General features: G+C 38.2%; 1 protein-coding gene across 2 annotated transcripts; it reads right to left on the reverse strand.

Annotated features, from left to right (window-relative positions):
- Positions 1 to 101: 101 nt before the first annotated feature.
- On the reverse strand, positions 102 to 7,166 carry tacr2 (tachykinin receptor 2). Of its 2 annotated transcripts, XM_041976902.1 has the most exons (8): positions 6,967 to 7,166; positions 6,130 to 6,274; positions 5,404 to 5,699; positions 2,406 to 2,600; positions 2,080 to 2,230; positions 1,825 to 1,944; positions 1,670 to 1,746; positions 102 to 1,555 (listed from the first exon to the last, which is right to left on the reverse strand). In XM_041976902.1, exons 2-8 carry the CDS (start codon positions 6,262 to 6,264, stop codon positions 1,270 to 1,272), a joined length of 1,260 nt encoding a protein of 419 aa, XP_041832836.1. In that variant the 5' UTR covers positions 6,265 to 6,274; positions 6,967 to 7,166; the 3' UTR covers positions 102 to 1,269. The 2 variants fall into 2 exon arrangements, with proteins under 2 accessions (XP_041832836.1, XP_041833645.1); XM_041977711.1 differs by lacking the exon at positions 6,967 to 7,166 and having other exon boundaries at positions 6,089 to 6,216.
- Between the last annotated feature and the right edge of the window lie 10,440 nt (positions 7,167 to 17,606).

A 17,606-nucleotide genomic window follows, 5' to 3' on the forward strand; every position in this document is an offset into this window, starting at 1 on the left:
GGGTTCTTTTTAGTAGTATGATTAAGGTGTAGCTATGCAGCTGCAGTAAAGACAAGCATCAAGCATCTGTACTGCAAATGAAATAAATGCATCTGTGTTCATAGTGCATGAAAGTTTTATTACCACTGCTACATGGTTAAATAGAGTATTGGCCTTATGTAAGTCACAAAAAAAAAAAAAAAATAATAATAATTTTTCTGTTGAAAGCAAATACAGATTTTCCACATTGTTACTGTGGGTGCTTAACAAGTCAAAAACTTACAATGAACTTTAGTTTTTATAACGTTCTAAAACTGTAACACCCACAGGCTACAGAGTTGAAAACATTATCACAAATCACTAATTTACATTTCCACTTTATCAGTATACTTAATATTAATATATTCAACAGTACATCCTATTGTAACCTCACCAAAGAACACACACCGCCTGTATAAACAAAAGAAATCACAACATATAAGAAATACACTGTATTAATGACCATCATGAAACCAATATGTGTTAATGTAACAACCAACAGTGACGGATACATGCTAATCAGATGAAAACCACGTTGAGGCCATCCAGCACATTTGTGGCTAATTTTATCACATTTAAAACAAATTAAAAAATGAAAAAGGTTTTCATAATAATGTTTTTCAGGCAGAAGCAAGAGGGGATGTCCTCACTGCTGATAATATTTTAACTATGGATTTTCACTGCTCCACCCAGGAACATCTGGATAACTGGATAACTGCTTTATGAGAAATTTAGAAAAGAGAAACAATTTAAAATGGAAAATTCCTCCTAGATTATTTTTTAAAGAAGAAAACAGCCAACAATGTTAAGGCTTGATGCTGATGCCACTGGACTGTTCATCCATTCTGTACATTTGAAACCCAGTAACAACAGTTTTTTCTGACAACACCAACATAGCCAAATAGAGAAATTAAGCATCAGTGATGAAAAAAATAATGAATTTTCAGACTTTATTAATAGCAGCAAATCTCACTACACAACCCACAGTCTTATTTGTTGTCCAGTATATACAGTAATGTCACAAACATAAACGCTTTGGCATTCATAGAATAATGAGCAATCCTTCTCTCCAAAACCTCTGTATGAATTTTTTCTTCTCTCAGCTCTGTCTGATAGTCTGCAGGCCTTCCTCTTTTTTTAACTGGCTGCGTTTTTTTTGTTTGTTTGTTTGTTTGTTTGTTTGTTTGTTTGTTTTTTTTTGTATTGGCTTTGTCTCATCTTGAATGTCCACATCATAATTCATTCCAGGAGTCACTGACTGTGCTCCATAAGCTTGGCAGATGGGGATTTTGTATTGACCAACTCCTGTGCCAAATGTGAGTTGTGTGTGTTACATGTGAATTTTTTCCGCTGTAAGCAAGCATCTCTCTGTGTGTGTTTTATTTTTATGGACGTGTGCGTGTAAGAAGTGTCACTGCGGTGGCTCCGTGTCACTGTGACTCTGAAGGTGTTTGTGTGCTGCAGCTCCATCTTGTCCTCCTCTGATACTATGATGAAGGGACACCAAGAGAAGGCATGACGGAAACCAGCACGAAACCTAAAAAAAGATATGGAAACAAATTATAACTGTTCATACTAGCTATTAAAATTTATATATATTCCTATCAAAAATTTTAAATAGTTAAGAAAGGCAGACAATTATGTCTATTACCTTTGGTTTAGACAGCAGTAAATAATTGGGTTGTACATTGTTGAACTCATCGCCAACCAGAAAATGGACAAATAAACCTGAAAAAGATACAAGGAGTGATGAGTAAGTGTTCCAATGTTTATTAATGCAAAGTAAGCAGAGAGGCAGCTGCTAACCTGTTGAATGTAATGTTGCTTATAAATGTCTCTGTTAAATGATCCCAGAATAAAGTAGATATGGTAGGGCAGCCAACAGAGAGCAAAAGTCACAACCACAACTACCATCATCTTCACCACCTACGGGATGCAAAATTCCAATCAGAGCACATATAAGGACAGCTTACTGCTACATTTCCCAGTTCAAGTTATATAACTTAGCTTACTTTCAATTTTCTGACTTGGAGACAAAAGTACAAAAAAGAACAGTGTGACCTTTCTCTTGGCTGTTATCTGACTGTGGTAATGGTCTGACGCCTCTCCGGGGATGTGCCCACCCCACAGTGATCGGCCAACTAAACTGTAGGTCACCAGCATCACCAGCAGAGGGAGCAAATAGATGAGCAATATAACTGCAAACTGGTAACTACACACACACACAGAAAGAAAGAAAGGTGGAAAAATTAACTCAGTTGGGGATTTTGAAGAAAAAAAAGGAAAAAACATTAGTCAAACTCACACAATCCACATAAATGCCAAACAAAAATTTGTTAGAAATCTCACTGTCTGTCTGTCTATTTAATTCATCCTCCTTTCTTCACCTTAGTTGGTGTGTTCCTCCATAATCATCAGGCCAGTCGACCATGCACACAGTCCTGGGGTAGTAAAATCTTGTCACACTGTAGTAGCACTGAGGAAAAGCCAGTGAGAACGCAACAATCCAAATCAAGGCAATCACAACTTTTGTGGAGGTGGAGGACAGGCGAGGCTTCAGAGGATGGATGATGGCCATGTACCTGAAGAAACAAGACAAGCCCGATTCATCCAGCTTGACAACACGACTTTTAAAATTTCTGGCCTGTTCAGAAATCTGTCCAACAAATTTTCAAGTCTTCTTTTCTCACAATAATCAACCTATTTCATTATATCACTGGCTGTAAAATCACAACTTAAATCTCTTCATGCTACTCACAAGGTTATTGCTGATCTTTTTTAAAGGACTATAAAAGTAACTTCTCAAAGACACTGGAAAATATACAAAATTAGATTATGAAAGGCAAACAATAAGTATAAATTTGTGGAATAAACTATAACTTTCTTGTCCTAAAAAAGCTTCAAAATGTGGTTAGCCTGTGATTTCATATAATAATGGTGAATTAATGGCTTATTTACCTTTAGATTAATCAGTGTGTCCCCTCAAAAATTACTAGATAAACCTGGATTTTGTTCAGTGTATAATATCAATGAAATTACTACAATTTGTCTGTCTATGTCATACCTGTTTTAATTAAAAAAAAATAATCAAAGCCAGGTCTATTCTACATAAAGCACGACACTAAACAACTAAAGGTTGTGCCTCTGGTTACGTCTTGACCACTTGCCAAAGCAAGAATAATCACAATTTTCCTGCTTTCATGCTTTAGTGTGACAAGAACAGTGGTTGCAAAATACAAATTATATGCACCTTTGAAGGGAAAAGTCAGCTGGTGTTGTTAGTGTAATGTGTGAATGCCAACACCAAAATTCCCCAGCAGAACGTTTCATTGTAATGAGATAATTAACACTAAATTACTTCATTTATCAGTAAAAAAAAAAAGAAGCAACTCAAATGAAGCACAATGTTTAGGTCAAATATATATATATATATATATATATATATATATATATATATATATATATATATATATATATATATATATATATATATATTCCCCTGTTATAACAACCCTTTTTCTCTGCTGAACACAAAATTTTTTAATGAAATAACACATATTTATAATTCACAGCTTTGCTGCCATCATTGTCATCATTATGGCCAAATTATTCAACTATGACAATGAATCATAAATTTGAAACACTCAGAGCAGACAGTATGAATGTTTTATGAGTAATGAAGTGAGATCTTGCAGAAAATTATTTGCATAAAAATTACATGTGGTTTAAAGTCCAGTTTTTGTGACCTTCTGTTGTTGCAGTCAGAACAACTGTCAACTCAACTGCAGCTCCAAGCAATCATGTTTATTTTAATTTCCAATGATCTCACTTTTTAACCTGTTTTCATTTATGTCACATTTGCAGAGAATTAAACATATTGTTCCATCTAAGAGCTCTTGAGATTATGTTTAGCAGTTCATGTGTCTGGAAAGGAAAAATAAATCTAAAATAAGTGGTTCCACAAACGTGATTCTAATAAGGAAATTTTCTCATTATAAGCACATTTTACACTGATCTTCTGATCTTATCACGTGGCTCATTCACTATCACATCTATCCCAGGGTCCAGACCCATTTCTCATATTACACAGACTGCTATATCAAAGACTACAATAATATTCAAAGGCTTGAATGTAAGTCTCTCTTGGGGAACAGCTGCACTGCACAGTGCAATTCCCCCCAGAATTATCTAACTCAAAGTAAATTTAATATTTTAAAGTTATACTGTATATTAAGAATATCTTCCACAAAAGAGTTTAGTTAACTAAAACAGTTTGGACAACCAATCGTAAACCTAATGATCAAATGTCTTTGTGTTATTATTCAGTTTGTCAGCATTTAATTCACACTAAAGCATTAGTGATCTAAAGTATTTATTTATAGTATTTATTCATTTATTAAGCATCTCACAGTTTCTCTGCTGGATTCAGGTTAAAGCACAAGCAGGACAACTCTTAAACTTTCTCCTTTTTAGATGACACAATGCCAGTTTATCTCAAAACCCTCTAAACTTGCCAGACATTTACTCGTATTTTAGCTGTTCAAACAATATTTGGAATGAGTATACACTTGGCTGAGAGTTTTCTGGGTGTACCGCAATACATCTAATAAATAGCTATAATATACAGTCTGAAGATGTGTTGATGCTGGGTCAGAAATGTATGGATTCAGCTGTGGTTGTTTTGAGAGGTGGTGTTGTTTAAAGTAAAGATCATTAATATCCATCTGCATTGTGGGTTTCACAAGCGCTGAATAAACAACGGTTCATTATTACAATGTTTATAGCAGAGCCGTCGCATTACATGAGACAGTAAATGCAAACTTGTAAGTCAGTATATATAATACACTCAGCATATTTATATGAATAACAGACTGACCATTCATGCTTCAGTAAGCATTAATAACATCTGTTTCTCTGCTCAGATGACCCATATCTCCTTCATGCAGCAGTTTCATCTGTAGTAGACTGCATGGCTTTAAATGATGCTGCTCATGCACTGCAATTAAACAAATTTCACAAAAAGTCATTATTTGATTTATAAAGAAAATCCCAACAGAAATAGAACCTCTGAAAATGGATGAAAAATTTTCCATATAGTCATAAATTATGCACCATAATTGAAGTCAGTGCATTACCATATCTCAGATTGGGCAGGTCATATGTTAATGAACTTTAGTTCTGAGTTAATTTGTTCCAGCAAGTGGTCATTCTTCCTATTTTGGGTTTTATAATGTAGCACCTGAATATGGTGTTGCAGAAAATAAAGATCCGACACCCAAAAAGAGCCTGATTGCTGGTACAGAAAAGTGTCTAATGTGTATCAATATAAACTGACAGACAAAAAAGTAAACGTGTCTTTCTCAGTTTGTTAGAAAACTTTCTTACCTGTCCACAGCGATGGCAGCCATAGAGTATATTGATGAAAACATGGCTGTGATGGGAAAGAAGTTCTGAAATCTGCAGTAACCCAGGCCAAAATACCAGTCATTGTGAAGCGCATACACAAAGTTAAAAAGTGTGTTAAAAGTTGCCATGGAAACATCAGAAAAGGCCAGGTTGACGATGAAGTAATTAGTTACTGTCCTCATGCGTCTGTGAGCGAGGATAATCCAGATCACTGTGACGTTCCCAGTGATGGACACCAGGATGATTAGGGAATACGCTATAGCCCAGAGGGCCACCTGAGAGAGGAGAGGAGAGGAGAGGAGAGGAGAGGAGAGGAGAGGAGATGAGGGGAGAGGAGATGAGGGGAGAGGAGAGAAGGGGAGAGGAGAGGAGAGGAGAGGAGATGAGAGTTACTTGTGTGTACAAAGAGCAGTGAGACATTCAGACCTGAAAGACAAGTCAGTCCAGTTTTTTTATTTATTTATTTATTTATTTTTTATACAAGAGGATCTTACCATGTTCTATATTGTATACAAACTACAAAAAGGGGTGTAATCTACAATCAATTTGTTGGCTTGTTGAATCATTAATTTATTAATACTCTGTTTTATCACGAGTTTGTCCTATAACTGCTTCAAGGATCTTGGATGTAAATTATGGTAATTAAAAAAAGAGCCGATTGTACCTTCAAGTAATTTTTTTCTTATCCATTTGTGTTTCTCCCACCTGCCAGTTGGGCTGCTGGAACTGATTCTCTGTCGTCTCGTTTCCATCGTCTAGCCAATCAGCGGTAACCGAAAAAGGCATTAAGGTGGCCTCCGAGTCTCGTTCAATGTGTTGAATAAGACTGTGGCCGTCCATACTCCTTTATCTGATGACAGAAAATATATGTATAGGCTGAAGGACAGATATTCTCACGAGGAAGGCTTGTAAATCGATACACATACTTGAAAAAATTCTCTGTCAAATATGGTAGAATATATATATCTATATATATATATATATATAGATATATATATGACTATATATATGTGTGTGTGTGTGTGTGTATGTATAAGTATAGCCTAGTACATCACGTATTAGCCAAATGTCTAAGTTGCAACGAGAGTTAAAGTATTAACATTAGCTGTTTCTTCCTTTGCCCCTATATTTTGTGATGTAATGTTATTTATTTAAAAGTTATGGGATCGCAGATCAAATATATTCGTTTTGGTTTCGAGCAATGTATGCAAACCTTATCCCTAAAACAGAACAATTTTGTTTTTAATGACTCGCTATGCAAAGCAGCCCGAGTTAATTTCACACATCTTATCACTACTTGGCAAGCTCCATGGTCTCCAAATAACCAAATGGTGCAGCAGAACATGATGGTTTTACACTTCTCGTTTTAGTAAACTTAAAACTTCAATGTTTAGTTTAAAAAAATACTTAAAAATACGCTAAATACATCAAAATACAGCTTTTGCCACATTTTTTTAGTAGAATATGGATCCACAGGGAGAAGATTATGTTTTGGGTACCAACAGAACAATCTCCCTCATATGCTTGTTTCTTGTATCTTACCTCTGTTTAGCTGCAACTATATGGTGGGTTTAAACCTCGGTTGTTTCCGTCCACATCTGATAATTTGCGAAAAATAGACTCCCGGCGCGTAACGGACAACAATGCAGCTGCACCCAAAAATCCATTAAAAGATTTCTCTGCGCTATTTTCTGTCGCACACACAAACACACGCACACATTCTGTTTCTCTCTTTCTGTCTCTGCTGGAATGTGTTAAGCTGCTCTGACACGCGCCTCCAAGAGCGAGAAGCACTCACGAACTACGCGCGCGGAGGTGCAGCAACACCGCGTCAGATTAAAATGAATAAAAGACAGTGAAGGTCTTATCCCTCACCTCAGCCTGGTCAGTAAAATGTTCAGAGACACATGGTTTTGTCTTTACAAAGAATAGAAAATGTTAAAATAAACAAATAAAAAACATTTTTAAAAGAAAAAAAATAAAATAAAAACAGAATTAACACCAATTCACAAAAAGTTGGAATTCTGAAAAACATAAATAAAATCAGAAAGCAACGAATTTTGCACCTATATATTCAGAATAGATCATATATTATTACTGTTGCTATTATTATTACTGTTACTTAAAAATAAATGACATATCAGATGTTGAGACATTTTACAAATTCATGGAAAATATTAACTCATTTTGAATTGAATGGCAGCATCACATCTAAAAAAAATCATAATAAAATAAAAAATGGGAACAGCATGATACTTACCAATCCCATCTTCTGTCTGTAAACATCTGGGAAGTGAAGAGAACAGTTGCTGGAGTTTTTGGAGAGCAATGTTGTCCCATTCTTGTGTGATGCAAGATTCTAGCTGCTCCATAGTCCTGGGCCTTCATCTTTTCATTGACACTGCACCAAATGTTTTGTGTTAGTGAAAGGTCTGGACTACAGGCAGGCCAGTTCAGCATCTCTTCTTCTTCTTCTTAAGCATACTGTTGTGATCAGTACAGTATGTGGTTTAGCATTGTCTTGCTGAAATATGCAAGGTCTTCCCTGAAAGAGATGTCTGGATGTGATGTTGTTCTAAAATATCCACCTATCAATCTTAATTGTACTAAGCAAGAGACAGAGTACACCCTGGACAGTGTGCTAGTCAATCCCAGGGCCAATACAGAGAGACAAACAATCATTCATGCTCATTCCTGGGTAGAATAGAGTGACCAGTTAAATTCAAATTGAAATTAAAATTTATTTACAAAGCGCTTTTCATGCCAGAAGCAACACAAACTGCTTTACATAATTAAAACAGTTTATACATATTAAAATTAAACAAACTTTCATGCAACAATAAATTTAACAGAGCAATTTAAAGTCATTCTAGTCTTTCTCTTACACAGTCACATATGCGATTACATACACACACACACACACACACACACACACACACACAAACACAAGCAGAGCATAAGTACCAGCCCGTTCCGTTGCTCCTTCTCTTCCTATTCTACCCAAACAAGAACTCTAACCCCTGTTTCTGTCACTTAAGTGAATGTAGGTAAAAAAAAAATACTACAAAAAAAGAAGATATCTGGCTTGACGCTGCATGTAAATGATATTTTGGATATCTATCCACACCAGGAACCAACCCGCCCATGACCACGGCGAGCGCCACCAGGAACCATTTTGGTCACAGCAAGCCGGGGTCCCCACCATAGCCATAAGGCTGCAGTACAGGATCCCCAGCCACTCAAACAAGGGCGGCCGTCATGACAACTGACCTGCAGACCAAGCAGGCAGAAATGTTGGTGGGATGGATTCCCATGAGGAAAAACTGGATTTAAAAGTTAAAAGCTTAAAACAAAGATCAAATTAACCTAAAGCAAAAACAACAGATAAAAGCAACAAAATATGCTTTAAAACTACATAAAAATATTGTACTAAAATAAAACAAAACAAAACAAAAACAAAATAAGACACAAAAATCGATAAAGTAACTAAATGAAAAATTTATTGAATAAGAGACTAAAACACAACCAAATAACCACAATAAAGATTCAATTAAAAGCTAAGCTAAAAAGGTAGGTCCTGAGCTTGTTTTTTTTTTTTTAAACCAATAGTCTCTGCAGCCCTGAGGCCCTCCACAGTCGAGGGCCTGATGGAACAAGGCCTCTCCAAAAGTCTTAGTCTGGACTTTAGGAACTACTAAGAGGCTGGTATCAGATGACCTCAGGGTCCGCGAAGGCTCATAATTTAAAAACAGGTCAGATAAATAAGAAGGCTCGTAGACCATTAAGACATTTATAAAAGAACCTTAAAAACAATGCTGAAACACACAAGAAGCCAGGGCAGCAATTTCAAAGCTGGTGTAATGTCTTCCCGCCCTCTGGTCCTCATCAGAACACGTGCCTCTGAATTCTGGATCAGCCCTCCATACTGACAAGAGAGAGAAATGGGTGCACTTTGGCAATAAATTTAAAATGATAAAATCCTAGCTTTGTGACATTTCTAATATGTGGAATAAAATCCATCTCAAAAAGGATCTGGGTTTCAAAAAGAACACCCAGATTTCTCACACACTGAGGAGGTTTGAAATTAAGTAATTTTGGTAAAATTATTTCTCTTGTCTTCAGGACCAATAATTGAAACTTTGGTTTTGTCCTGGTTACGCTGTAGGGAATTCCCTGCCATTCATGACTTTTCTAAAATACAGTTTAAAAGCACGTTAACTGGCTCCAGTTCATCAGGAGACACAGTGATGTAAAGCTGTGTATCATCAGCATAGCTGTGATAAATCAATGCTTTGCCTCACGAGGACATCCCCAAGTGGCAGCATGTACAGATTAAAAAGTATTGTGCCTAAAGTTGATCCTTGGGGAATCCCACACAGGAGTTGAGGGATTCTTGAGGAGAATGTATCCATATTTATGAAAAATTGTTGATCTGTGAGATGGGAGTAAAACCATTTAAAAGCACCAGAGACACCCACCAGACTTCTCAGTCTGTCTAATAAAATCTGGTGATCTACTGACTTACTCTTTTTTTCAGAAGGGGCCTCACCACTGTCATTTTACAGGCAGATGGGAAAACACCTGTCTGAAGAGAGTAATTAACAATGTTTAAAAGCTCTAACTCAGACAAACCATAAAATGTTTTTAAAAGCGATGTGGGAATGGGATCTCAAGTTGTTGGGTTTAGTTGGGAAAAATTTGACCTCACATCTTAGCATCAACCAGGACAAAACTCTCCAAGTGTTTCCTCGGGTAAAAACAATGCTTCAGATCTGTTCAAAATCAATATTTTGTCAATATAAAGGCTGAATCTAGTAGCACTGATTTTATACCTCTGAAGTGGTCTGTAAAGTCCTCATATGCAATGCAGGCATGTAGGACTTGATAAAAATCTGTTTATTAAAGAATTTATTGTTTTAAACAGGAATTTGATGTTATTTTATTGTCTGCAATGAGACTGGAAAAGTGAAGTGTTCTTGACTGTTTAACTGTTTTATTGTAGATTTTCAGTTGGTATTTAAAATTTTCTAATTGAATGGTTAATTTTGATTTCTTGTTTGCTCTCCTGTGATTTCTGGTCTGTGATTACTTTGCTTCTCCACTGTGGTGTAAGTTTGGACCTTATTGTTTTTGTTCTAAATGGAGCTGCAACATTGATTGCTGATTTCAGTTTGCTAACCCAACATACATGTCTTTGGACTATGGGAGGAAGCCGGAGTACCTGTTGAGAACCCACACATACATGGGGAGAACATCCAACTCCAGATTCAAGATTCAAGATTTAAGATTGTTTAATTGTTATATGTAGGTTGATACAAGGTCAACAATGCAATGAAATGCTTAGGATGAGAAGAACCGTTTGACTCGCTAGATAATCAAGAAGTACTAGTGGCATGCAATAATAGTACATGGTAAAAAGAGTTTGCTAAAATGCAAGAGAAATGAGTAAACAATATAGTGAAAAATATAATAAAATATAATATAATAAAATACAAGGTCCGGGTAGGATTAAATAAGGTGTAAGTAGAGTATTTGACAGGTGGTAATATTACTTCAAATGAATTTTAGATTGCACATAGTATAGTATTGCATGTGGGTTGTGGAGCAGGTTATTGCATAGACAAGTAGCATTGATAGTGAGGTAGTGACATACATGATGCATTCATATAGTGCAGCAGCAGTAAACATTTTATGCATCACAAAAAGTAGTTTAGTGCAGTATTATTGAGAGTTCACTATTATTGTGAGTATTATCGAGAGTTCAGTAGTCTGACAGCTTGGAGATAGTAACTGTCTTTGAGTCTTTTAGTGTGTGCTGGCAGGCTCCTGTATTGCCTACCAGATGGTAGCAAACGAAAAAGTCCTTGTGCTGGATGAGTATAGCCTGTAGTGATGCTGTGTGCTTTACGCAGACACCTGCTGTGGTAAATGTCCTGTAGAAGTTTGTGAGGATGCTGGTGTTCATAACAAACTTCCTCAACTTCCTCAGGAAGTGGAGTCTTTGTCGGGCTTTTTTAACCACAGGGTCTGTATGTAGGGTCCAGGACAAATCCTCAGTGATGTGTACACTGAGGAACTTGAAGCTGCTGACCTGAGGGGTATTGCACGAAACCAAGATAAGCGATTAAGCCGGGATATGTTGGTTATCCTGGCTGAATTTAGCCCTGAGTCGGTTGCATGAAAGCAGCTCAAACTAATCCCGGCCAAGTTACTGTGGTGATTTATCCGCTGCAGCTAGCCTGCTCCAGACCAGGCTAACTGCTCAGGCTAAGATTAATCCTAGCGAGTCACCTGCATGTCCAATGTCAATTCTATGAGGAATTAATGTGTTTTACAGCATGTCCATGGTCTTCCTAAGTATGGCGCGTCATTTTAATCATCCAGTATTAAAATATTACATATACAGTCACTGTACATTTAATCGAAATATGTTCGTAATCGCAACAGCCTTTTTATATGGATTCGAGTTGTAGTATTATTATTCTATTCTATTCTACAGTCATTTAGCAGACGCTTTTATCCAAAGCGACTTACATTTGACAGTAAGAACAACACAAGCATGAATTCAAATAAGATGGGACGTCATAATTAAGTGTTAGTCAGACCGCTTTTGAGTCCAGTTGGACCCAGGTGCTGTCATGTAGTGCTAGTGCAGTGCATATAATTTTTTTTTTTTTTTTTTTTTTTGTCATTTTATTTAAATACAGGATCACGATTTCATCACACAATATCAACTTGGTCATAAGTGCATGATTTCATCAGGCCAAGTGTTATATTACTATGCTAATGAAGACTACTCGTCAAATTGCTGTCAGAGGTTTTATAAATATGTGTTTTATTGCATTAATTGAGATTACAAAACACAGCGGATGAGGTTACAAAGGTGTATTCAAAGAAATCCGTGACGAGGGCAATGTAGAATATTCAGGTCCAACTCCCCTTCACCTGTTCCCTCTTCATAATGGCTTGCCCTTTTTGGATGAGGATGTGCTGGACGAGGAAGCCCGCATCCTCAGAAGAGCATTCAGACGTGAACGAGTCTTCAGGGACAGGTCAGAGCAATTTGGAGGCAAAGTGGCCTGGCTCAGTGCATGACTCTAGAGTCTTTCGGGCTAGTCCAATTTATGAGAGACTTTCACAAGGTAGCCCACACATTTGTACTGTAAGCACCTTGGACATTGTGTGTGTAACTCTGTTTTCTAAATTATATTTTGTATTATCAGGTGAATTCTCTGGTGTGCTGCTGGGAGCTAAAGGATACGCCTGTGAGTCATTCCTCTTGACTCCCCTTGCAGATCCCCAAACCCCACCACAGCAGGCCTACAACCATGCACACACCAAGACAAGGGCTCGAATCGAGATGACCTTTGGCCTTCTGAAATCTCGGTTTCAGTGCCTGCACCACCTGAGGATTTCCCCAGACAGAGCCTGTGATGTTATTGCTGCATGCGTAGTACTGCATAACATTGCAGGCCTAAGAAAGGAGAGACCCCCCCCCCCCGAGTGGCTGTTGATGTTGACTGGGAAAATGCTCCCATCTTCCCGGACAACATTAATGGCAGACTTGTCAGGGAGCAATATATTGCAAGTTTCTTCACTTAATTTTTGGATTTAGCCCCTTTATTTAATAAAAGAGCTTTTTCTGTGTGAGCATTTTGTTTAGCACTGGTGGTTCTTTGAAATTCTTTTACATTCATGAAAAGAGGACGGACACCAATGTTCTAGTTCTTTTTTTTTTTATTAAGCAGTCATTGGTCTTGGTTGCTTGGATCCTACGACAGCAAAAGTAACAAGGATTAAAACACTGTATTGCAGATATGGTTACTGTGTGCATTGAAACACTCACTTCTCTTTCTAGTTTCTGGATTTCCAGGTCCAGTTTTCTGAGTGTCCGGCGTTTAATCTCTAGATCCAGCTCTAGTTCTTGGAGCTTTCTCTTTTTGAGTCTGATTTTAACATCTGCCAGCTCTATCTGTCTCTCCAGGTGCTTTGCATAAAGTGTTCTGACAGTTTGTGAAGTCTGTAAAGGAAATGTCAGTTAGCACAGCAGGATTTGTGCATAACGTAGATTTACTTTAGCCAATACTCACAATGTTACCAGGCCGCTTAGGAGACTGTGCAGCATCCGGGTCCTGCTACACATTTTCTATTAGTACCACATCACTGACTTCATATCCTTCATGGAATAAATAAGCAGGCCAATCCCATAAAATTGACATGCCTCAAACCTTCTGGACTCCACTGACAGTCTCCTCATCTGCAGACGTACATTCTGCAGCTGCAGATGTGCCTTCCTCCTGCCGTATACATGCAGCGAGAGGACTCGGATTAAGACTTCACAGAACATACCAAGCCTGTGATTTGGAGACACTGTACTAACCGGATCATCTTCTGGTGGCTCCAAAAGTGTAACTGTGTTCCCAGACACTGCAAGGTTATCCAAAGTCAGACACTATATTATATTTGATTGTGTTCCATGTGCAGTAGAATTGCCGTACTTTGTGTACCTTGTATGAAGCGGACAGTTTCTATGGCTGGGACAGAGTCAGTTATTGTCCCTCCCTGGATCCCCTCCATCACTGGCCTCCCTTTATTTAAATGGAGGCCAGTTCCTCTGCTGGAGTCACATCCTGGCTTGGTGGGCCGCCCCCTGTGCCAGTTCTATAGGCCTTTTTTTAACTGCTACAATCATACAGACATTGAACATGTCAGCAGACACCTCATCTATTCACCTCATTTGTTCACGGTTATCTACTTTGGAGTCACTTACCAGCCTGCAAATTGTTCTTATATTTAATTTTTTCTTGCTGCCAGGTCCTTTTATGGCCAGACAGGTTTGTCCTTTATGAAGGACAGAAAGATAAAATAGATAAAAACGTTACATGAGGAAAATAGATTAAATGACACATTGTGGATAATTGTTTGCTCTACATTTCCTGAGTAACATGCACCTGCTTGTCACTCTTAAAGTATACAACAGTTAGTGGATTTGAAAAGTAATCCTTTAATTGTAGCCTAATTATGACAGTTCCAGTGGAGCACTGTTTATTAATTGTACAGTTTTTGACCACTTACGCATTGAGCCGGTCGGCTATTGTCTGCCAGGCTCTCTCGCGTTCTTTACTTATGGCATTGGTATTGCCTTTTTTCCTTATAATATCCTTAACTTCGTCAGAGAACTCCGTCAGGAGCTGTTGTTCAGCGGCCGTGACGTAGGACGCGCGACTTTTATCCATTTCCCCATCGGTGATTCTGTGAGCGATCGCGAGGTCTGCTTCAGTATGCCGTGCACACGCACTTATCCCAGCTATCTTCACCTGGCTTAACCTAGCCGCACCTTCTCATCCTGGCTCAGTAAACGTGCAACCAATTAAGCCAGGATAGGCCGCGCAAGCTAGGTCAAGCTGGGCTTGCTTAATTATCCTGGATTTCTTTATTCTGGTTTCGTGCAATACCCCTCTGTTCCACCTCAGCGTTGTTGATGTGGATGGTGGGGGTGCTGGTCTACACGCTGTCTCCTGAAGTCCACCATCATCTCCTTAGTTTTGCTGATGTTTACAGAGAGGTTATTTTACTGGCACCAGCTGGTCAGTGATTTCACCTCATCTCTGTAGGCGCTCTAGTCGTTGTTGATGAGGCCTAAGATGGTGGTGTCGTCGGCAAAGCCGCAGTATCTGGTGAGAACCCACAAATACATGGGGAGAACATTAAAACTCCACACAAACTCCAGGCCTTTTGTTGCCTCCTGTTCCAACTTTGTTCAGATGTGTTACTACCATGAACTTCTTAATTAGCTAATATATTCCATGAAATGGTAGAATGTCTCAGTTTCAACATCTGATATGTTATTTACGCTCTACCAGCAACACAATACAGGTTTATGAGATTTGCAAATAATTGCATTCTGTTTTTAATTTAGATTTTACATAGTATCCCTACTTTATTGTAATTGGGGTTGCAAATAAAAAAAAAGAAAAGAGCTCAGATATGACTCCTCTTTCTCACTGAATGATAAAGAGTCAGGGGAACATTTGAAGCACATGTGTTACTGTTCCTGACTATCTACAAGAGAGATGAAAGTGCAGAAACATTATGGTATCACAAATCAAAACTTAGTGATAAGAGTAAAAGGTTACCTGAATTCCAAAAGTCATCGAGATGATGCTTTTTTTTTTTTTTTTTTAAAAAAAAAAAAAAAAAAAAAATATATATATATATATATATAATTATTGTGATTATTTCAGCTAATTCAGCTCTGGGAAGTCAATTATTTAAATCCCAAATCCATTTTGGGGTGCCCAAATCTTTGTATAGTCTTGTTTGACTTTTGTTCTGCAGTTTTCACAATGAACTAATGTTACCTCACTTGTGAGGTCAGAAGTCTTGTTCTTGAAGTGTTTAAACTTTGCCTACCAGTGTACAAGCAAGGTGGCGAAAAGAAATACCTGAGACCTTGGAGTGAGAAAAATCATTAGAAAAAAATAAAAAAAAAAGGGAATGGGACAGGTTCTTAGCTGTGTTATTAAAATCACATTTGAAGTGGTTTCTGACTAAAAATGCATTTAAAGTCTTCTTTGTCCATCATGGAGCACACAAAATGCAGCTGTCTGTCACAATCCGAGGCTGTAGAGTGGAGGGGAACCCAAAAGCAGAACACACAGAGTTGCGGGAGAAAATAACAGTGTTTATTGATAATAAGTGTGAAAGGCTTGGTCCAGGTCCGGGATGCTGTTCCTAAGAGAGTGCAGACGGTTAGTGTGGATATGACGAGGTATGGGAAATAACAGCGGGGAGGAACGGCTTACCGTGTTCCTGTGGGGAAATGACGGCGGAGGGGGTACGCCAGTGAAGGATCTCCAGTTGCGGGAAAAGTGTTGGATGAACGGCAGGGCGAGCAGGCAGGTACAACTTTAGGTGGTGAGGTGGTGGAAGGAGATGTCTCGGTCCAGAGCTGCTAATAAGTTCCAAGGGGTGGATGTCAATGTGCTGAGGAGTAGAGATCACAAGGTTAGGTTTAAATGCAAAGCAAGGCATGAAGATCACTAGGGCAGGCCCGATTACCACGCAGAATTGTGAGACAACCTGGCAAAGACTGGAGCTCCTGCTTGTCCTTAAATAGCTGGGAGTAGAGCAGGACAACGAGCCTGATGATGAGCTGCAGGTGGTGTCAATTGTGGCTCCAGTCTCCGCCCTAAGTCCTCATGGCAACCTGCTCAGCCCCACCTGCAAACTTCAGACACACACAAAGCACCACCATGACACTGTCATCATTTGCTGGGCAGCGCTTTGGTGTCATTTGTGATCTGACAACATATGCAAAGCCCTAAGAGCTTTCACTAGCTGCAGAGGTCTATGTCCTGGATATTTTGATGTCTGGGGTTGTAGCTGTTCGTTAAACAGGCAAACATGCAATGAGAATTTTTTTCCGCACAGTTGTTATTTAATCAAGCTCAGAAGGCCATGAATACGACTCAGACCACACACTGGCACAATCTTTATTTGCAATCACTTGACATCTGCCAAGCTTGATCCTTCTGCTAATTGGTAATTTCTTTGTTTTGCTGTTTTTTTTTATGTAAATGTAGAGATTTGACCCTGCATTGTGGTAAGAGTGATGCAGCTGATACGATCTGTCAATATTCTGTGTTTAAGTTTGCATTTGAATTGTTCTTCCACAACTGAATTGTAAGCAGGTCAAGACAGATTTAGCACTCCTCATCATTCTATGCTTAATACAGTGTTGTTTGATAAGCTTTGTTCCGTAAAGACTTACTGATTTCTGAATAAACCCCACTGAACTAGCACTGAGGTAAATAGAGAGGTGGTGCAAAGTTGAAAGTGGGATTGGTCACCAGTCCTGAAATACTTACAGAGAAGTGCTTGCAGTTATTTATTGTTACAAGAATACTGCTGTTATGTTCCTGTTGTTGAAACTGTGGATTTAAAAACATGAAAATACACTTACAGTTCATTTCCCACAGAGATTACATCACTGCTGAACTCCTGGTTTAGAAATGTTAATCCAAATGAAAACATTGAAATATGCATGTGTTGTGTACAGTCTTGAAAATGTCTATTGTATTTTATTGGATTCTATTTTTTTCTATACTTGTGTAATTTATCCTAACACGATATGCATCCACAAAGTCTACTTGTGTTGAGGAGTAATTACAAGTCTCAAT

This window comes from Melanotaenia boesemani, chromosome 1, assembly GCF_017639745.1.
Source record: "Melanotaenia boesemani isolate fMelBoe1 chromosome 1, fMelBoe1.pri, whole genome shotgun sequence".
Taxonomy (NCBI): domain Eukaryota; kingdom Metazoa; phylum Chordata; class Actinopteri; order Atheriniformes; family Melanotaeniidae; genus Melanotaenia; species Melanotaenia boesemani.

Coding starts and splice junctions, on each gene's coding strand:
- tacr2 (XM_041976902.1), bottom strand. CDS start 6,264: ATGGACGGCCACAGTCTTATTCAACACATTGAACGAGACTCGGAGGCC. Junction 1,747..1,824: donor AGCAACATTACATTCAACAG/GTTAGCAGCTGC, acceptor TATCTTTTTCAG/GTTTATTTGTCCATTTTCTG. Junction 1,556..1,669: donor TACTGCTGTCTAAACCAAAG/GTAATAGACATA, acceptor ATCTTTTTTTAG/GTTTCGTGCTGGTTTCCGTC.